Here is a 22,772-nt window from a genome sequence, read left to right as displayed (position 1 = left end):
GGCGTCACTTTCTCCCGTCCTCTCCTCCTCCTCCTCCCGCTGACTCGTGTCGTGCTTCTACTCCCTCCCTTTCCTCCAAACACACACGAACGCTAGTAACACCGGCAGCTTTAACTAATATCACCCCGTCACCGGAGGAGGAACATCACATGAAGCCATAATAATCCGGAATAACGGGAAAAAACAGCAGGATCCTGTAAGTAGCGCTGTTACTCTCTTCTATAAGACCAGCATTTGTATCCTAATCATATTAATATTCGTGTTGCATAAGGAAACGTAGTTCAGTTATTCAGGATTTGATCATGTCAGCAGGAGAAACAGAAATAACGGTACAGCGGTTTATACGGTGTGATGCGGCGGATCGTTTTCCGTTATTTGGAAAAACACAATTCCTTCATTCATCATCGCGAATGTGATAAACCTAACCGTCAAACGAGAACGCGCTTCTCTGACAGCTTCGTTAATTCTAACGGTGTTCTAGTTTGCGTTCCGCGCGCGCGAACATCTGTTTTTCATCATACAGCGGTGCGCGTTTCATCTGCGTGCTTTTGTTTCTGATCGTGCGTTAGTTGGGTTTCGATCCCCGCGGGATTAACCGGCTCCACGGACGCGGGTGTGTGATATCTGATCAGAAGCATTAAGACGGACACACACAGTCTAGATCTGCAGCGGATCATCATCACCAACATCAGGGCGCTGCGGCGCGCGCGCTCTCGATGCGCCGTACGTGCGCGCTCTGGAGTCTCAGATTTAAACAGGATTCTCTGCTGCAGAATTATGTCATCTGAGGCTCTGCGACCTCGTTTAGACACTGCAAATATTTCTTCACTCGTTTTTTTTCTTCTGTATATTTTGGCTATAAGTTTTCCAGTGATGAAAGAATTGCGTCCTTGGCCTAAAAGCAAACGGCCTTTACAAAAAATAGCTAGTAGGCTATCAAGAGATTTTGGACATGATGGACCATCGTTATAAAACTGGATTATACCATGTAAATTAAACTGGAAATACCATGTAAATGCCATAATATACACGATTTCCAGTACCATGGTGTGTTTTTAAAGCAGTGGCGGATTTAGCAAATCAGGGGCCCAAGGCGAAGGTAGGCTATGGGCCCCTACCCATCCAATCTTTAAAAGAGAACGAAAAAAATATGTACCTACTGAATGGTGGATAGGCAGGTAAAGCTAATCTACGGGGAAGTAAAGGTTAGAGAGGAGAAAAAAACGTCCCCTTTAAACCCTGCATACACTTCTTTACTCCTAAACAGAAACATGTTACAATGTTTACATGGTACAATTTCTGGTAAGCTATGTTTTTTTGTTTTTTTTTCTCTGCTTGTTAAATTTCACCATTTCGATTCAATTCTTGTGATTTGATTCAATATTGACTAATTTGGATAAATATTAGGTAACGTTTCACAAGGCAGGCGTTACTTTTTCTCAAGAAAATAATTTAAGGTTAAAATAAGTAATATAGAACACATATTTAGCCAAAAACTCTCTATAGCTCTTTTTTTTCTAGCCAATTAAATGGCTTTCCTGGGGTAAATGTTATGTGGCGATTGTTCTCCAGCTGTTTTACCTCTTTCCGCAGTTGAAAAACACTTATTGATCAATATTATGAATGAGGAATATAGGCTACATGTCGGTAAGTTATACGGTATCTTTCAACATTGTTAATTTGTGTTTATTTACTATTAGGTAGTTTTTAGAATTAGATCAGTTCATGTGCCGCTATAGGAATCTGTCACGTCACATTAAAACGGCAAAACGGTAGCCTATTTATTGTTTGAATTTCGTAATAGAATTGACAGAATCTGCGAGCTGAGATTTTTTAAAATATCATGATTCATAAACTGCTCAGTTTTGTCTGTCGATCTCCGTGTCCTCTTTGCTTCACGATTTTTCTGTGCGTTGGACGTTGTTGTTCCTGATCTGTATCCCCAACAGTAGCCATAAAAAGTTTGTCATCTTTGGCAGCGTTCCCAAATAGCCTACTTATTATCTGCGTCTTTTAACTTTTTTTCTTTTATTTGAGCCGCTTGGGTAACTTCGAAACTTTAAATTTTCGCGTTTAGACTCGTCTTGCTCTGGGGATCAATTGCTCTATTTCCCAGTCCTCCTGTTACTGCGTGTTGTTTATCTTTCGCGCCGCGCACTTTTTTGGACTTTTTGCTTTCCTCCCGCTTCCTCCTTTTTTCAGCACCGCTTGGGTAGCTAGCTTCGCTTAATTTTTACTCTGTCTACTATTCTGTACACTCTGTCTGTCAATCACTTATTTTTCTCCGTCAGTTTTTTGGCACAGCCTTGTCACTTTCGCAGATGCGCAGTAAAAGTGAGATAATGGAATAGTCCAATGTAGTGAGGCGGGGGGGCCCACTCCTGTCTGCGACACTAATGATTGATGCCATTTTTCGCAAATGGAGTTTTAGAAATATATAATTTAAAAAACAACAACAACAAAAAAACTTAAGCATAAGTTAATAGGGCATTTTGGGGGCCCCTAGGTAGCTCGGGGCCCAAGGCAATTGCCGACCTTTGCCTAATGGTAAAGTCCGCCCCTGTTTTAAAGTACCATAGCATTACCATTACTGTGCCGTGGTATTCATTACTCTGGAGTACCATGTAAATATGGTGTTGCATTATTACAATACACATACACCATGGGATTTAAATGATACTATATTGAGCTACAAATAGTGCTATGGTACTTTCAGATGATATTTAGCATGATATATATTTTTTAAAAACACCATGGTACATTTGTGTTGTTTAATCTGGCTTGAAATAATTGGTGTATTTGCTGTCTTTGGCTGTTCCTCATATTGACTAATCTTTACCTTTACTATGTGTGTCTCAGGTGACCTTTAGTGTAAGTTAAACGACTGCTCACAGGGCAAAGGTCACTAGTTAAGAGGAGCAGAACACCTTGCAGATAACAGATTTCTTGTAAGTTGTCCTACAGTCACTGCCGCATGAAGATATTCCCATGGTCTCTCACTTCAAAATAATAAGTATTTATATTATTTTGCTTATTTTGGTTTTATATTTTAATATTGTTTGATTTTTGTGTCGACATAATTAGATACAAATATGTTTTTAAACCCTTCTTTAAATTCTTACCGAGTTAATAGTGAGCATCGTGAGAGAAAGCGAGAGTGAAACAGCATACAGTCTGAACACTCTCAAACACACACACACACATATACATACACACCCACACACACTCAGTCACTCACTCACACATACACACCCACACACACACACATACATACACACCTACTCACATACACACTCACTCACACATAGACACAAACACACACACACGAGAGAGAGAGTACTGTACATCAGCTAATTAACCAGCCGACAGTGAGAGCTCAGTGTCTGATATTAATCTCTCTCATCTTATCACTCTTGACGCTCAATAAATCTGTCTTTGCTCTTCAGTCAGTCAGTCACTCACACACTCATCACTGTCGGCTCTTTTCTGCACACACTGATACACTGCTCAAACTCTGACTGTGAGTCGACTAAACGCTGAGTCAGTCTCTTTCATTCTTTCTTTCTCTTTATTAGTTTATTTTTTATTATATTTTTCAAAATTAACAAGTAAAATAAATATATATATATATATATATACACACACACACAATTTGTTCTTATTTACATTTAATCATTTAGCAGACGCCTTTATCCAAAGTACATCTCATTGGCTGCCAATTTTTTCTTATGAAACTGATGCATTTTAGCCATTAATTAATTTGGACAGTTAATTTTTATAAACTTGCTCAAGACAATCCAGCAGAACCTCCCTAGATCAGACATAGATGATGAGGAGAGGACCGAGAGACTGAAACACTGTAGATGAGCCATTTCAAGACATCCAGGTTCCGTTGAACTTCAGACGCTAAACACACACACACACACACACACACACACACACACACACACACACACACACACATCTGTTATCAGTCAGATGAATGACGGGTGCGGTTTGGTCAAAGGTGCACACAGATTTCCTCTGGATTCAGGAATGGCCGACACAGCTGTTCCCTGCTGGAAAAACCAGATCATAGCAGCGTAAAGAACAATCATATCCATACTTTTGTTTAGCAAGGACGCATTCAACTGATCAAAAGTGACAGTAAAGATTTATAATGTTAGAAAAGATTTCGGTAATGTAATAATGTATATAATGCATTATAAAAGTATTTGAGATAAAAGCAAATGCATTATAAAAGCACCTTATGATGCATTGAAAGACCTCATGAATAATAACACTTATAACACATTATAATAATTATCTATACATTGTTACACCTGTTAGGAAGTATAATTTATTAAAACACATGACAAACAAACTATTTCAGATGTAACAAGGAATCTGCAAATATGAACATTTCACTTATTTATATATATAAAAAGAATGCATTATAACATACATTATAAATACCTTTATAATGCATTAGACATAAAGACTTTAAGGAAAGTGTTACCAAGATTTCTGTTTCAAATAGATGGAGTTATTTCTATTCATCAAAGAATCCCACTATTTCCATAAAATATGAAGCAGTGAAATATGAATATGAAGCAGTGAAACTGTTTTCAATAATAATCATAAATTATATTAGAATGATTTCTGAAGGATCATGTGACACTGAAGACTGGAGTAATGATGCTGAAAATTCAACTTTGATCACAGGAATAAATTAATTTTTAAAATATATTTAAATAGAAAACATTTATTTAAATTGTAATAATATTTCACATTTTTACAGTTTTAACTGTATTTTTTATCTAATAAATGCAGCCTTGGTGAGTATAAGAGCCTTCTTTCAAAAGCATTAAAATATCTTACCAGCCCCACACTTTTGTACGGCAATGTATATATTTTCAATATGTTTTAATAAATTATACTTTCTAACAGGTGTAACGATGTATATGAGGTCATTCAACATTGCCTGACCAGCTGATGCTCATAAATGACGGACTAGAAACATTTTCCAGCTTACTACAAGAAATATTTAAGTTGCAATTACATGATCATTTTAAGTTAAAAAGAGCAATTAAAATGTATGAGTTTTGCAAACTTGTAACTTATTACTTGGGGTGAGTCTACAGTAAGAAACTGTGGCATGTCCAGAATGAATGATTGTGATGTTAAACACACACACACACACACACACACACACACACACACACACACACACACACACACACACACACACATTGGCTTCACCAGCTGCTTGTGTTCTCAGGTCTGGTTTGTCTACTTTCCTCTCCTCCTCCTCTCCCTCCATCTTTCCCTCCCTCCGTCTTCTCTCTCCTCCCACCAGCTGTCTCTCATTACAGCTCCCTCTTCACTCTCTCTTTACACTCCTCCATCCTCGTTCTTTCTCTCTGCATCCCTCCATTTGGCAGAGACGCAACACGTTCATGGGTGTATTTTTGATTTTAGACATAGCACAATGCCATAAAAAAAAAAAAAGAAAGATGGAAATGCCATACATAAATGACTGGGGAGGTACAGAGATAGGATCAGATGGTGATACCATGGTACTAAAATTCATGTACCATGGTATTTATTTGGTACTCTACTGTACTTTAAAGAATACCATGGTGCATGTGGTATCAAAGGGTATTTTTATATACATTATCGTTCAAAAGATTGGGGCTGGTAAGATTTTTTTATGTTTATGAAAGAAGTCTGCTCACCAAGGCTGCATTTATTTGATCAAAAATACAGTGAAACATTATTACAAATTAAAATATCTGTTTTCTATGTGAATATGTTCAAATGCAAAGATGAATTTTCAGCATCATTACTGCAATCTTCAGTGTCACATGATCCCTCAGAAATCATTATGCTGATGTGCTGCTCAAGAAACATTTATTATTATTATTATCAATGTTTAAAGCAGTTGTGCTGCTTCATATTTTTGATTAATAGTAAGCTAAAAAAAACCTGATTTCTGTGGAGTGGAAGTCTGTAACAGTAACGTCATAAATGTCTTTACTGTCACTTGATCAATTTAATGCGTCCTTGCTGAATAATAGTATTCATTTCTTTAAAAAAAATCATACTGTTTTGAATGAAAGTGTGTGTAAAACTAAGTATAAGTGATTGATTATTGTCTTCATATTGACTGTTAGTCAGCGCAGACGTGTGTATGAACATATTAACTCTATACGTTCATTAGTCACCAGGGAATTACATTCACACACATGTAAACAGCAGACTTGAAATCTGCTGTAAGACGTGTGGAAATCTCTGGCGCTCATTCAGAGAATTTTTAATGCCATCTTCAGTCCGTCTCCATGGCAACTATCTCAGTTCTGTTGTGTAGAAATACAGTGTTTCGAGTGACGGAGAGCATGAGGATCAGAGCAGCATTAGCAGCTCGTAGTTGTTCTTGTGGTAGTTGACGAGTGTTTTTTTATTCCTCTCCGATGGTCTCAGGAGTTTGAATGGGGGTCAGAGTGGCTTTATGGTGGTTTTAAAGTGGACACACACACTGGTGCAGGTGCATGCTGGGTAACAGCTCAGGGTTTGCTGAAAGTGCCCATTCATTGACATTGTTTTCTCCTCAGTGGCATTGATTTAGGCAAATCACGTCAAGTCGAATTTAATTATATAGCACTTTTCACAATACACATTGTTTCATAGCAGGCAAAATCATGATGTTTATGTATATAATGTTTATGATATCTTAAGTTGTTACCTTTTTAGTAAGGTAAAGATAACAACCATGCTATTATTTAAAGTCATCGTGAATATTGGCAATTTATGGAATATTGCGGTATTTATTATAAATAAATGATCAGTTGATCAGTTATGTTGTTTAGCTATAGAGTTCTAGGTACGTGAGACTAGTTTGAGCCTGTTTGTGGCCTGAAGAAAATTTGATTTGTTTCTGCTGATTATAAGACACGCAGAACGACAGATATCTTGTCATCGGACTTGTCACAAGACCAAACCACTACTTAGACAAAAACATAATTCACAGCTCCTTCTCTTCCTCTATTTATTGAAACCGAAAGCTAAACATTCATGAAGAAAACTTTCATTGTTCAGATATTACTCTTTATTACAGGAGTCTTAATGGACAATTTCTTTGAAGTATCCACTTTATCTCAGATGTTTTTCATTTAAAAAAAAGAAAAGAAAGTTAATGACATGCTCAATGTGTTATTTTAGTATTATTTCTATACTTTTGTAGCATTTTAAAATCGCTTTTATTTTAATATTTTCAGTTTTCATTTTAATTTGAGTCATTTTATGTGCCTTTTGTCATTTCTTTTTAGCTTTTTATTTCAGTTTTAGTTATTTTAGTTCTTATTTTATTTCAGTTAGTTGCCAGTTCAACATTTCTAATGTTCGTTTAGGTTTTTCATCCGCCGTTGAATAAAACGTGAAAGTGTCTTGAGCTTGTGTTCATCACAGACCTTATTTCAGCCATTTAACCAAAATCCCATTCAAAAAACCCAATTGACTTCAGGACGATGGAACCGGAAGTGCTAAAATGCTAAGTTTTGGCCTACAAAGTGATGTCATATCTGCACACTCTATTGGCACTTTTTGGCGTGTTCGCATCACAGGAACTGGGAGTGATTTTAGTTTAAGGGGGACTAAATGAGTTCCTACTTCAGATTAGGGTCTAATCGAGCACAATAGGAACTACAGTGACGTAAGTGTACGTTGATTGGCACGCCATATGAAACACAGTTTACATATACTTTACCCACGAACATGGCAAACAGCAATGCATTATTTACCTGCCGTTGTGTTCTTTTCTCAGCCTCGATTATACACTCACCTAAAGGATTATTAGGAACACCATACTAATACTGTGTTTGACCACCTTTCGCCTTCAGAACTGCCTTAATTCTACGTGGCATTGATTCAACAAGGTGCTGAAAGCATTCTTTAGAAATGTTGGCCCATATTGATAGGATAGCATCTTGCAGTTGATGGAGATTTGTGGGATGCACATCCAGGGCACGAAGCTCCCGTTCCACCACATCCCAAAGATGCTCTATTGGGTTGAGATCTGGTGACTGTGGGGGCCATTTTAGTACAGTGAACTCATTGTCATGTTCAAGAAACCAATTTGAAATGATTCGAGCTTTGTGACATGGTGCATTATCCTGCTGGAAGTAGCCATCAGAGGATGGGTACATGGTGGTCATAAAGGGATGGACATGGTCAGAAACAATGCTCAGGTAGGCCGTGGCATTTAAACGATGCCCAATTGGCACTAAGGGGCCTAAAGTGTGCCAAGAAAACATTCCCCACACCATTACACCACCACCACCAGCCTGCACAGTGGTAACAAGGCATGATGGATCCATGTTCTCATTCTGTTTACGCCAAATTCTGACTCTACCATCTGAATGTCTCAACAGAAATCGAGACTCATCAGACCAGGCAACATTTTTCCAGTCTTCAACGGTCCAATTTTGGTGAGCTTGTGCAAATTGTAGCCTCTTTTTCCAACCCTAGAAATGGTTGTGCGTGAAAATCCCAGTAACTGAGCAGATTGTGAAATACTCAGACCGGCCCGTCTGGCACCAACAACCATGCCACGCTCAAAATTGCTTAAATCACCTTTCTTTCCCATTCTGACATTCAGTTTGGAGTTCAGGAGATTGTCTTGACCAGGACCACACCCCTAAATGCATTGAAGCAACTGCCATGTGATTGGTTGATTAGATAATTGCATTAATGAGAAATTGAACAGGTGTTCCTAATAATCCTTTAGGTGAGTGTATGTAGCACTGCAAATTGTCGAAGGAGATTTCGTCTCTTAGCCCTTTCAATCGCATAACTTAGGGTGTGTTCACACTTGGCATGTTTGTTTGGATTAAAACAAACCCTGGTGTGATTGCTCTGTTAGTGCGGTTCATTTGAATAAGCGTGAACGCTGCCATCTGAACCCTGGTGCATCAACAAATAAGCAGACCGAGATGCCAAAAAGATGAGTCTCGCTCCGCTTCTACATTTACATTTACATTTAGCAGACGCTTTTGTCCAAAGCGACTTACAAATTAGGACTAAATTAAGCGAGTCATCGTGAAGAGGCAAAAACAACGCAAGAAGTGCTCAGAATACGAAGTTCAGGCATTGGTCAGAGTAGCATAAGCCCGATAAGCGAGGATTTAGAGGAAAAGGAAAAGTGCTCACGGAAGAGATAGGTTTTCAGTTGTCTTTTGATTATTGTCAGGGATTCTGCATTCCGGATGAGGGTGGGGAGAGCGTTCCACCAGCATGGAACTGTGAATGAGAATGTTCTGGAAAGTGATTTTGTGGCTCTCTGTGATGGAACCACGAAACGTTGCTCGTTGACCGATCGTAGGCTTCTGGTAGGGATGCAGACTCGTAGGAGTGAGTGAAAGTAGGAGGGAGCTGAGCCTGTGATAGATCTGTAAGCAAGTGGAGGTGACGTGGGCTCTTTTGGGCTCGTTGAAGACAAGACGAGCTGCAGCGTTCTGAATCATTTGTAGAGGTTTAGTTGCACATGATGGAAGTCCAGCCAGAAGAGCATTGCAGTAGTCAAGCCTTGAGATGACCAGGGCCTGGACGAGAAGTTGTGTTGCATGCTCAGTTAGGAAAGGCCTGATCTTCCTGATGTTGTGCAGCGCAAACCTGCATGATCCAGCTGTCTTTGAAATGTGATCTGTGAAGGTCAGCTGGTCATCCAGTATTACTCCAAGATTTCTGACCGACCTTGATGGGGTGATTGATGCTGAATCTAGCTGGATAGTGAAGTCGAGTTGTAGAGACGGATTGGCAGGGAGGACGAGAAGCTCAGTCTTTGCCAGGTTGAGCTGCAGGTGATGTTCCTTCATCCATGTCGAGATGTCCGCCAGACAGCTTGAGATCCGTGCAGCTACTGTGGGATCATCTGGTTGAAATGAGAGGAAGAGCTGTGTGTCATCAGCATAGCAGTGGTAGAGTCTACATGGACCAAAGACATGTTAACAAACCAAAAACAGGACATGATGTACAAGATCCGACCCTAAAAAGGACAGAATCCTCATGTTTTTGCTCATCATAGTCGCAATGTTTTCCCATCACAGTTCAGTACAGGATCAGAACCACGTCTCCTCACAGCAGATCTGTGTGTGTGTGTGTGTGTGACGGAGGGATTCCTGCCACTAGTTTTGACTTATTTACACATTTTATAAGCTCTTCACGAGTTCTTAGCTGGTCAAAATGCCATCATATGTAGCAACGCACACACAACGAGTGCATTTATCCCAAAACACAGCATTGTTTTGGATGTTCGGATCAAGTTGTGAACATATTATCTATGCCTTTAGGTTCGATGTTAAAAATGCCAATGTAAACGCTAAGCGGACAAGGACTAAATGTTTGTGTGTTTTTTTTTTGGTCCGGACAAAACGAATCAAGCGAATCGAATTACAAGTGTGAACACACCCTTATACGTCTATATTCCATCTTCATCATCACGAAACCTATGACACACAATAAAAACACAGCTCTGATCACAGCGTCCTCCATCCTCCAGTTCTTGACGTTGTTGAATGCCGAGCTTAAATGACGTCGCTGTCAGCCGGCTTACGTCACATCAGCGTTCCTTCTGGCAGTGCGAATGCAACCAGGAAAATGTTGTTCTTGGGGGATGCCCTGGTGGCTAGGTCATGTCTGAGTTCCTATAAAAACCCTATTAAGAGACAGTCTCTTCTAAAACTCGAGAGACATATGAGTCTTTTTCTCATGAGGAAAATCTGAGAATCAGGAGAACTCAGCAAAAGTCACTATTTCTTTTTAGCAGAAGAAAAAAAAAACTGAAAAAAATTGAGATCATTTTTCAGTGTTGCTGGTCCTTCATGTGTTTGAGACCTTGTGGGAGACATTAAATATTTGTGATTTAGTGTTCACTGATAGTAGGAACATTGTGCCAGTCAAAACAGACCTGATATTCTCTTGAATCATGAGGAAGATACTGAGACAAGTTAAAAACAGCAGGATGGAAAAATAACAGTCCTGCTGAAAGGAACACAAGATTTCCAAACTGGTTTGTGCTGGTTAGTGCTGATCTAACATATAATAATGTTTATGGTAAATCTCACGAGTGCATCCACTCTCTATGAGTGAAGAAAAAGAGGAACCCAGACAGAGAAAATGCAGAATTGAAGGTAGAAGAGTCCAGTCCAGTCAGCAGAAATCAGGAAACGCATCAGTGGAGAGGAGAAGGAAGAGAGGGAGGGGACGGAGTGAAAGAGACGAGCTGATTGGCTGAACGGAGGGGAGGGACGAGGGGGGAAGACTGACTGTCTTCAAGTTGTTCAAATTCCACATATGATTAGCAGGAAACACACACACAGATGTTCCTCTCAAACACTATCTGATTCTTGACACACACACCGAGCTCCCTGCCTAAGATTTAAATTAAATTTCAATTAAATTTAGATATAAAGCACATTTAGAACAACCTTAGTTGGCCTAAGTGCTACTACAGAGCTCCTAAAGGGACATGGTAAAAATTAGACGGGAGGAAAAATTATTTGTTGATGCTTTTACGCTCTCGCAAAGGTTTTGCGTTCCCCCAAGAAACTTTGCATTCGCAAGCAATGTCCTCAAAAGCGATCGAACACAAAGCTTCTCGAGAGAACGCAAAAGCATTGACTTATTATTTTTCCTCCCATCTCATACTTTTTTTCCACCACCATGTCCCTTTAGGAGCTCTGTAGTGGCACTTAGGCCAACTAAGGTTGTTCTAAATGTGATTTATATATACATTGAATTGAAATTTAATTGAAATCTTAGGCAGGGAGCTCAGTGTGTGTGTCATCAATCAGATAGTGTAAGCTATTTTAAACTTCCTGTGCAACCGACAAAAATTAATAAGAATAAAAATAAGACATAGTTGTTCCTGAGATGAGAGGAACAGATGGAGAAGGAAAGGAAAGAGTCCAGTGTGAAGAATTCCTGGAGTCAAACAGAGAGAGATGACACCTGTATCATAACCACACTCAATCATTCTCTCTATTCCCATGTCTTTCAGATATCTGGCACAGGAAGGCGAATGGACTGAGATCCCAAAAGTCTCTGAGAAATCTGCAAAGACGTGCCGACTGACGCCTTAAACACACACACACACACACACACACTGAAGAAGTACAGGGACCCAGATAAATGGCTGACAAACAGATCAGGTGAGTTGCAAAAAGTCAAGCATCACTGGAGTTAGACTTTTTGAACCGCACAACACCCTAGCAACCACACAACATCATAATAATGTGCATAAAACCACACCTTAGCTACTGGTGGAAAGAGTACTGAAAATTTTTACTCAAGTACAAGTACTGTTACATTGCTGAAATAATACTCAATTACAAGTAAAAGTACTGTTACATTGCTGAAATAATGCTCAATTACAAGTACAAGTACTGTTACATTGCTGAAATAATACTCAATTACGAGTAAAAGTACTGTTACATTGCTGAAATAATATTCAAGTACAAGTACTGTTACATTGCTGAAATTCTCAATTACAAGTAAAAGTACTGTTACATTGCTGAAATAATACTCAATTACAAGTAAAAGTACTGTTACATTGCTGAAATAATACTCAATTACAAGTACTGTTACATTGCTGAAATAATACTCAATTACAAGTACAAGTACTGTTACATTGCTGAAATAATACTCAATTACAAGTACAAGTACTGTTACATTGCTGAAATAATACTCAATTACAAGTACTGTTACATTGCTGAAATAATACTCAATTACAAGTACAAGTACTGTTACATTGCTGAAATAATACTCAATTACAAGTACTGTTACATTGCTGAAATAATACTCAATTACAAGTAAAAGTACTGTTACATTGCTGAAATAATACTCAATTACAAGTACAAGTACTGTTACATTGCTGAAATAATACTCAAGTACAAGTACTGTTACATTGCTGAAATAATACTCAATTACAAGTAAAAGTACTGTTACATTGCTGAAATAATACTCAATTACAAGTACTGTTACATTGCTGAAATAATACTCAATTACAAGTAAAAGTACTGTTACATTGCTGAAATAATACTCAAGTACAAGTACTGTTACATTGCTGAAATAATACTCAAGTACAAGTACTGTTACATTGCTGAAATAATACTCAATTACAAGTAAAAGTACTGTTACACTGCTGAAATAATACTCAATTACAAGTAAAAGTACTGTTACACTGCTGAAATAATACTCAATTACAAGTAAAAGTACTGGTGTCAAAAAATTACTTAAGTAAAAGTACAAATTACTCTTCTCAAAAACTACTCAGAGTACTAGTTACTTTTTTAGCCGGCGATAGGTATTGTATTACCAATAAATATTCAATCAAATCATAGATCTATGTAGAAAATAGCTACTTTCAACACATTTTTACCTTATTGACGAAGGACATTAATTAGTGGTTATGATACTGGAATTTCTAACTTCAATACGACACCTTGAAAAATGTCAATATTCAGTATCATTTTAAATACCATCAGGAAAATCACCACATACTGTATATTGCCATATAGATATTTTAATATCTACATTTTTGTCCATCCATTTTGTCAAGGCAATCATTATTTTCAAGCTTCAAAACGGATTTTAATTTAGGCTTTTATTTACATATTTAAACATTGATCAATGACCATTACAATAATCCAACTTAAACATTTGCTCTCTCTGTGTATTTGTCTTTACAATAGGGTAACGCTGTTGCAATAGCTCACACACAGCACAAGGAAGCTTGATTTCAAACTGAATTGAATTTACAAAAAGACAAGTAAACAGTCAGTAATAAAATAAGAACAAGGTGTTCGAAACATGGCAACACTGAATTTTTATATAGTTAGTTAACCCAAAAAGTTCTGTCATTAATTACTCACCCTCATGCCGTTCCAAACCCGTAAATCCAGTTCATCTTTGGATGATATTTTTGATGAAATCCGAGAGCTTTCTGACCCCACATAGACTCATAACTTTCAAGGCCCAGGTAGTGAAGACAGTGTGGGGTGGTGTGGCGCAATGGATAAGACACATGCCTTTGGTGTGAGAGACCCGGGGTCGAATCTACTGTGAGACACCAATGTGTCCCTGAGCAAGACACTTTACCCCTAGTCGCTCCAGAGGCGTGCGACCTCTGACATATATAGCAATTGTAAGTCGCTTTGGATAAAAGCGTCAGCTAAATGAATAAATAATAATAATAAATAAAAGACATCATTAAAATAGTCCATGTTCCAACAGTGGTTCAACCTTAATGTTATGAAGCAATGAGAAAACCTTCTGTGTGCAAAAAAAACAAAAATAACTATTTCTTCTCTTCCCTTCAGTTCTCCGACGCCATTCACATAGTAAACACAACGACCTACACAACGACCTAACAACTGCATAGTAATGCCCTGGCAACCACCCACAACACCCACAACACCCTAACAACTGCATAGTAATGCCCTGGCAACCACCCACAACACCCTAACAACTGCATAGTAATGCCCTGGCAACCACCCACAACACCCTAACAACTGCGTAGTAATGCCCTGGCAACCACCCACAACACCCTAACAACTGCGTAGTAATGCCCTGGCAACCACTTTAAATGAATGATTTTTTTGCCCTGGTCTTTTATTTGTCTGATCTCCTCTCATCCTTTGCTCCAGTTTGCCTGCCAAGCTAATAAATGGCGGTGTGGCGGGACTGATCGGCGTTACCTGCGTGTTTCCCATCGATCTGGCCAAGACTCGCCTTCAGAACCAGCAGAATGGATGCCGTCTCTATACCAGCATGTGAGTGTTCAAAAAGACGAATCGAATCATATAGAAGATTCAGTTCGTCAGGTTTCACATGTGAATGATATACTGTGCTCTGCAGGTCAGACTGCCTTATTAAGACCATCCGGTCGGAGGGATACTTCGGCATGTACAGGGGTAAGTGCAGGTTTACATGTTAGTGTTTCACCTAGTGCTGTCAAATCGATGAATCGCATATAACATAAAACTTTGTAAATATAATACACACTATATTGCCAAAAGTAAAGAACCTAGGAATGCAGACGCTTCTACAAACATCTGTGAAAGAATGGGTCGCTCTCAGGAGCTCAGTGAATTCAAGCGTGGTACCAGGTTGCCACCTGTGCAGTAAGTTCATTTGTGAAATTTCCTCACTACTAAATATTCCACGGTCAACTGTTAGTGGTCTTATAACAAAGTGGAAGCAAATAAGAACAACAGCCATGAAGTGGTAGGCCACGTAAAATCCTACAGAGCAGGGTCAGCGCATGCTGAGGCTCACAGTGTGCAGAAGAGTCAATAGCTACAGACCTCTAAACTTCGTGTGGCCTTCAGATTAGCTCAAGAACAGTGTGTAGAGCTTCAGGGGAATGGGTTTCCGTGGCCGAGCAGCTTCATCCAAGTCTTACATTATACCAAGTGCAATACAAAGCGGCAGATGCAGTGTGTAAAGCACTTTTTGCTAATTATGGACAATTTCATGCTCGCAACTTTGTGGGAACAGTTTGGGGATGAATCCTTTCTGTTCCAACATGACTCCAACATGACTTCCAACATAAGGTCCATAAAGACATGGATGAGCGAGTTTGGTGTGGAGGAACTTGACTGTCCTGCATAGAGTCCTGACCTCAACCCGATAAACACCTTTGGGATGAATTAGAGCGGAGGCCTTCTCGTCTAACATCAGTGCCTGACCTCACAAATGCACTTCTAGAAGAATGGTCAAACATTCCCATAAACACACTCCTAAACCTTGTGGAAAGCCTTCCCAGAAGAGTATACGCTGTTATAGCTGCAAAGGGTGGGCCAACTCCATATTAAACCCTGCGGATTAAGAATGGGATATCATTAAAGTTAATGTGCATGTAAAGGCAGGCAGACGTCCCAAAGTGTGTGTGTGTGTGTGTGTGTATATATATATATATGCACACACATATACAGTATATATATATACACACACACACACACATACAGTATATATACACATACACGCACACACACACATATATGTATTGTATTTACAAACTTTTATGTTAGATGCGATTAATTGATTTGACAAGCACTACTTTCATTATTGTGAGAGTGAAGGTGTAACTGAATATGTGTGTTTTCTCTCTCAGGTGCTGCGGTGAACTTAACTCTCGTCACTCCAGAAAAAGCCATCAAGCTTGCAGCGAATGATTTCTTCAGATTTCACCTCTCTAAGGACGGGTGAGACATAAACACACACACACACACACACATACAGCAAATGCACAAATCAATATAAATACGATGACTAGCATTTCAAGCTGATTCTGCCCATTCACACACTCTGACACATCATCATCTGTTCTGACACACTGGTTGGTTCCCTTCCCGACCTTGAACACATTCACAAACACAGCTCACCATTCTCTCTTCTCCATGCTATCAATATGGTATTCAAACAGCAACAAATGTACACATCAAAATACTGTGGTATTACCATCTAACAAGCCACGGTAGTCACATACCGACACTGTCAGACATCTCAATCAATTCAGCACACGGGATTACATTACCAGAGCGACATTAATATTAAATAGGGCTTGAAGCACACTGACAATACCCACAATGCCCTGTTCGGCTGCGCCTCCATGGTGACCGAAAACGGCACCGGTGAATTATTGACCACCGCCGTCGAGTCAAAGTGTGAATTATTAACAACCCTCGGTGTGTGTGTGTGTGTGTGCTGATAATGAGCGAATTCATCTGTCGTTCCCACAGGCAGAAACTCACTCTCCTGCGAGAGATGCTGGCCGGCTGCGGGGCGGGAACATGTCAGGTCAGTGTGAACACACACACACACACACACACATCTCAGTTATCTATCTGATGCTTCAGCCTCCATTAATAGATGTTCCACTGTTATTTTATTCACGTGTGCACACAGATGATTCAGCAGCAGACAGATCACTGAGACAAAACACTGATGCATTAAGGGTACAAACACACTCCCTTTAAGCATTCACATTATACACACGTGAGCTCGTCTGCCCCCGTCAGCCTTTGTTGAGCACGTTCAACCTGAAGCAGGTGCTTATTCAGAACCAGGTCTTGCTTATTATTCTGAACGCTTCATTGCTAATGTGTGTGTTCTTCCATGACGCGATACTAAAACACCCCTTGTGTACCAAAAGCATATATTTCATATCATTTATATAGCATGAAAAAGGCTGTATGGAAACCAAAAGACAAAAGGCGCATTTATTTATAGTATTATTTTATTTTAATATTTTAGTATTATTTATATGCTGTTAAGTATTTTTTAGTGCTGTCAAATCATTTAATGGTGATTATTTGCATCTAACATAAATGTTTGTGTGTATATATATATTTACATATTTACATATGTATTTATAGATGTGATTAATCGATTTGACAGCAGTAGTATTTTTATACATTTATTTTTGTAGTAGTGTTTTTATTTTATTTTAACTTTAGTTGAAGTTTTAGTTATTTTATGGTTTTTATTCCATTTTTATTACTTTTTAAAAAATATTTCTATTTAGTTTTAATTTATTTTTATTAATTATTATATTTATTAATTTTAGCACTTATTTTTAAGTTTTATAATTTTATATTTATATTTAATATATAAATTTATATTTTTTATTTTAAATTATTCATGTATTTCAATTTTTCATATGGCTCTCTCCCTCTCTCTATATATATTTTAGAATGTTTTTTATTATATATATATATATATATATATATATATTTATATATATATATATATATATATATAATTTTATATATAAAAAAATATATATAACATAATTTCTTGTTATATAACAAATTCATACTAAACTTAAAAATATATACATATATTAAATAAATTATATTAAAATACATATTATTTAAAGCAAATACACAAATTAAAAACCTCAGCTCGGATGCAAATGTTACGAATGCAGAACCAAAGTACTTTAATTTAGCATTAAACTGAGGTAACATCATGCAGTACTCAGAAGTTGTGTAGATATATTGATTATTGATTATTGATTTCAGACGGACGGAGAAAATAAAGTGGTTGTAGTAGCAATTACGTGCACTAAGCATCGCGTTGCGTTCCACTATTGACATCTTTTATTGACTGACTGAGTTATACACAACATAGTGATCCAGTCATGTGACAGAGGTGACCGTCTTCTTGTTGTCAATGAACAGGTTTATAACCATGTCGGATTAAATGATGAGATTACAGCAGACTCTGGATTAAGACAGGCGATATACACACAAATAATCCCATCAGCTATAGTGCCGAGTCAGGTTTGTGGATGAACATTGCAAACAGACAGTATAACCCACTTACTGTCCTGCAAACCCCTTCAGATTTGATGAAAGGTGTAATTGTGTCTCCAGCGACAGCCGCGCTAGCACACACAAACTCTTCCCCCGTGGCGTCTGTTCTGCTGATGTCGCAACCTCTTTTGCACAGGAAGAAAATATTTCTTCAGAAAATATAAAAATAAGTCACATTACAGAAGTTAAATGGGCTGCAGATACCATTTTATGAACCCATTTGAACCTCAGCATGTAGGAGGATATGCTAATTGTATGTTTTTGTGTGTGGTTGTTCCTTTCTAAGATAGTAGTAGCATAAAGTACAGGTTTCCAGACGGCAGAGGCTCCGATAGGCTTAATTATGGTAAGCTAAAGGAGAGACGTCGGTGTAAAATGTCTTTTAAAGGCAGTTTAACCATTTGCAACTGGCTTTAGGTGTCACGTCTGTGACTTCTAACTCCTCGTGGTTGATTTGAATACGTGTGTGGCCCTTTAAATGTGCTTGTCCTCATTTTCATTGGCTGTGAGTTTCCTCTAACCTTGTTGTGTTGTGTTGCAGGTCATCGTTACAACACCGATGGAGATGCTAAAGATTCAGCTGCAAGATGCTGGAAGAATCGGTAAGAATCGACACTATAAAAGAGGAAGGAATGAAGTGAGAAATCAAGACACAGGACAGAGAAGAGAGATGAAGCACTGCCACCTTCTGGCCACTTTGCAGCACTTCTCCCTGTGCATCAGGCCTACTAGTGTCAGATTTCACATCATTTTGTAATTTTATTGACAATAAGCAACACATGTGGTATTTATTTGTATTTCACTTTTATAAAAGCATCTGCTAAATTAATAATTACATTTCTTACAGAGCAGAGGTTTTTAGTGTAGTCCCGCTAAATGTGTCTGTAAATATAAAAAGTCATTGTCAGCAATAGTATATAATTATATTATTTATATATTATGAGTACGGCTGAATACTTTTTATTCAGTGTATTAAATATTATATAGTTTATATCTGTTTTTCATATTTAAAAAAAATACTAATTATTAAATGTTGAATATTTTTCAATATTATTATTATTATTATTTATTTTTTTAAATACTGGATATTTTATTCAGTATATTCATATTAAATTTATCATTTTCAGTATTGTTTTTTTTCTGTTTTTTAAATATTGCATAAAAATAAATATTAAAATAAATATACACATTTTCTATATTACATTTTTTATTTTTTAAATACTGGATGTTAAATAATAAATATTTTTTCAATATTATTTTTTCCTTTTTTAAAATACTGAATATTATCATTGTCATCAGTGCTGAATCATATTTATATTTTATCATATCATATTTTAAAATAGTGAATTTTATTTATTTTGTATATTGAAATTATATAGAATTTTTTCAGTGTTGATTTTTTATTATTTAAAATACTGAATATTACATATTTTAATCATTATTATTATTATTTATATTTTTTAAATAGTGAATATTAAGTCATTGTTATCAGTAATTAATCTTAAAGTAGTGAATATTATCTTTAGCATATGAAAAATTAGAGATTTTTTTCAGTTTATTTTTTTAAATACTGAATATAAAATATTTGATCAATATTAGTTATTTCTATTTTTAAATACTGAATATTAAGTCATTGTCATCAGTAATTAATCTTATTTAAAATAGTGCATATTATTTATTATATAAAAAAATTATATATTATAAATTTTTTCCTTTTGAAAATACTGAATATTGAATATCTTATCAATATTATTACAATACAATGTTATTTCTATTTTTTTTAAATACTGAATATTAAGTCATTGTCAGTGGTACTGAAAGTATAAGCAAAAAAGTTTCCAACAATTGTTTTGAGATGAGCTTAAAAGTTAAGGAACATTTCATATAAAATAAAGTGGATTATGTTTGTGTAGTTGAACTAGGCGTGTATGTGTGTGTGTGTGTGTGTGTGTGTGTGTGTGTGTGCAGCGGCCCAGAGGAAGCTCATGCCTCAGGCTGTGACCCCCGGGGGCCCCGTAGAGCTGAAGTCCCCCACTGCTATGCAACTCACCAGAGAGTTACTGAAGGAAAAGGGCATCGCGGGACTTTACAAGGGCCTGGGAGCCACGCTGCTCAGGTGAGGGACACACACTCCAATATCATAGCAGAAACACTGACAGAGAGCAGCGCCAATACTTCAGCTTTGTGTTTCCCTTCTCTTCAGGGATGTCCCGTTTTCTATCATATATTTCCCTCTGTTTGCTAATCTGAATAACCTGGGCAAGAGAGGAGGCGAGGGTCCCGCACCGTTCTACGTGTCTTTCCTCTCGGGCTGCGCTGCGGGGAGCACGGCTGCGGTCGCCGTCAACCCTGTGGACGGTACGCTCCTCATCTCACGGTTTAGCACGAGAGTGCACCATAATGTGATTGCTCTGTTCCAGAGAGCCTCCATCTTAGAAACACACCCGATGCGAAGATTTATTCCTTATTCCTTATTCCGTTTCAGCCTAATTTAGCAGTAAAGGGAATCCCAGAATGCTCTGTGGAAAAACATACACTCGAGATAACATACACAGCTGCAAGGCCAGAGTAATGACAAATACATTTCATTCAGCACTGAAAATATCAGTAAAAGAGTTCAAAATAATACTTTATTATGTCTTTTGTATTACAGAATATTAAATATTGAATATTTTTCTATATTTTAAACACTGAATATTAATATTTATTATTTTATCTTTTTAAATATTTGTTTATTTATTTATTTTTAAATCTGAATATTGATTATTTTTATATTATTTTATATTAGTTGTCTCTTTTTATTATTGCATATTAAATATCGAATATTTCAATATTTGTTTGTTTCTGTTTTTTAAATACTGAATATTATTAATTCAGTGTATTAAATATTGTATTGTTTTCAATTAGTTTTGTCGATTTTTTTAGATATTCTTTCAATATTTATTTTAATTTGTTTAAATACTGAATATTAAATACTTTTATATTAATTTTGTCTATTTTTATTACTGAATATAAAATAATGAAAAATTTTCAATATTTGTTTTTTCTATTTTTTTAAATACTGAATTTTTAATATGGAATATTTCTTCAATATTTGTTTTTAAATACTGAATATTAAATATTATATAAAATTATATATTATATTAGTTTTTATAACTGAATATTACATATTTTTCAATATTATTTTTTTCAATATTATTTTTTTTAATATATATATTTTTTTTTACAAATTTTACTATGGAATATTCAATATTATAATAAAAAAATCTATATATTTTTTTAAATACTAAATATTAAATATTTGTTTTTCAAAATTAGTTTGTCCCATCATACACATGTGCGATACACATGCTAATGTCAAACATTGAACTGAGTTGCATCTTACCTAGAGATCTCAAGTTTCATCCCTGTTCTGATCAGTTAGTTAGCAGTGAAGCGGCTCATAGCTTTAGAAACGAGCGTGTGTGTGTGTGTGTGTGTGTGTTGTTGTGCAACATCTGTGCGGTTTCACAAGTGACCGTGAACGGCTTCTGTGTTTCAGTGATAAAGACGAGACTACAGTCGCTAACACGAGGAAGTCAAGAGGACACTTACAGTGGCGTGACGGACTGCATCAGGTGAGCTCATCACGTGACCACATCAGCGATTACAGCAATTTGGGTACAATTTGGGGTAAAACGATTCCCTCTTTCCCATGTGACCACAGGAAGATATTACGCAACGAAGGTCCCACTGCTTTCCTGAAGGGCGCGTACTGTCGAGCTCTGGTCATCGCGCCGCTCTTCGGCATCGCTCAGGTCATCTACTTCCTCGGTGTGGGCGAATACATCCTGAGCCTTCTGCCCAAACAGAACAACTAACCGATCATTCCCGACCCATAATGCCCTGCACCAGTCCGTTTCCCCGCCCTCTCTCACAGCTCGTCATTATCCAAGGATCAAAGCGTGACGCCTAGCAGTCTGACTGATTTGAATAGTGTGTTGTCGTGTCGTGTGTTTTGATCTGAATGTGGTGGTTTTAATACTGAGCATAAAGTGAGGTTGTGTTTGCCAAGCTGCCTGTTTTTGTCTCGTCCGGTCTCGCGCTGAGACAAAACCATATCCTCTCATGAGCGTTTAATCTGGGAAGTTGTCGTGGCTTATCTCGAGACATTTAAAGCGTAAAATCAGCGATCAATCGTGACGCTTTGATTCGTAGAGCTCTTGTTAATGATGTAGTGAAATATCAGCTCTTTTTAATTGTTAATTTCCTGGAACAAGAGGGCGTGTAATGTTGATTAGTTTGATCTTTCGTTCTTTTTCGACCAACCCTGAACAGCTTTCCTCCGGGCTCAGAACGACCTTGAGGAAAAGTGTGTGTGTGTGCGCTGACCTGAGAGTAACATATGTTTCTGCATATCAAGGCTTTATTCAGCGA

At 37.3% G+C, this 22,772-nt stretch overlaps 1 protein-coding gene across 1 annotated transcript; it reads left to right on the top strand.

Annotated features, from left to right (window-relative positions):
- Positions 1–76: 76 nt before the first annotated feature.
- slc25a22a (solute carrier family 25 member 22a) lies at positions 77–22,405 on the top strand. Its single transcript, XM_084396427.1, has 11 exons — positions 77–196; positions 12,035–12,185; positions 14,682–14,807; positions 14,893–14,948; positions 16,151–16,241; positions 16,779–16,836; positions 18,898–18,958; positions 20,325–20,472; positions 20,560–20,714; positions 21,898–21,973; positions 22,063–22,405. Exons 2-11 carry the CDS (start codon positions 12,166–12,168, stop codon positions 22,214–22,216), a joined length of 945 nt encoding a protein of 314 aa, XP_084252553.1. The 5' UTR covers positions 77–196; positions 12,035–12,165; the 3' UTR covers positions 22,217–22,405.
- The last annotated feature ends 367 nt before the right edge of the window (positions 22,406–22,772 follow it).

Source organism: Rutilus rutilus (assembly GCF_951802725.1).
Source record: "Rutilus rutilus genome assembly, chromosome: 23".
Lineage (NCBI taxonomy): Eukaryota > Metazoa > Chordata > Actinopteri > Cypriniformes > Leuciscidae > Rutilus > Rutilus rutilus.
This window is presented reverse-complemented; position numbering and strand designations above follow the sequence as displayed.

What these genes read in the sequence shown, in the direction of transcription:
- slc25a22a (XM_084396427.1), top strand. Translation starts at nt 12,166, where the DNA reads ATGGCTGACAAACAGATCAG. An exon ending in ATGGCTGACAAACAGATCAG is followed by an intron (nt 12,186 to 14,681) that starts GTGAGTTGCAAA and finishes CCTTTGCTCCAG; the next exon opens with TTTGCCTGCCAAGCTAATAA. An exon ending in GGCGTGACGGACTGCATCAG is followed by an intron (nt 21,974 to 22,062) that starts GTGAGCTCATCA and finishes ATGTGACCACAG; the next exon opens with GAAGATATTACGCAACGAAG.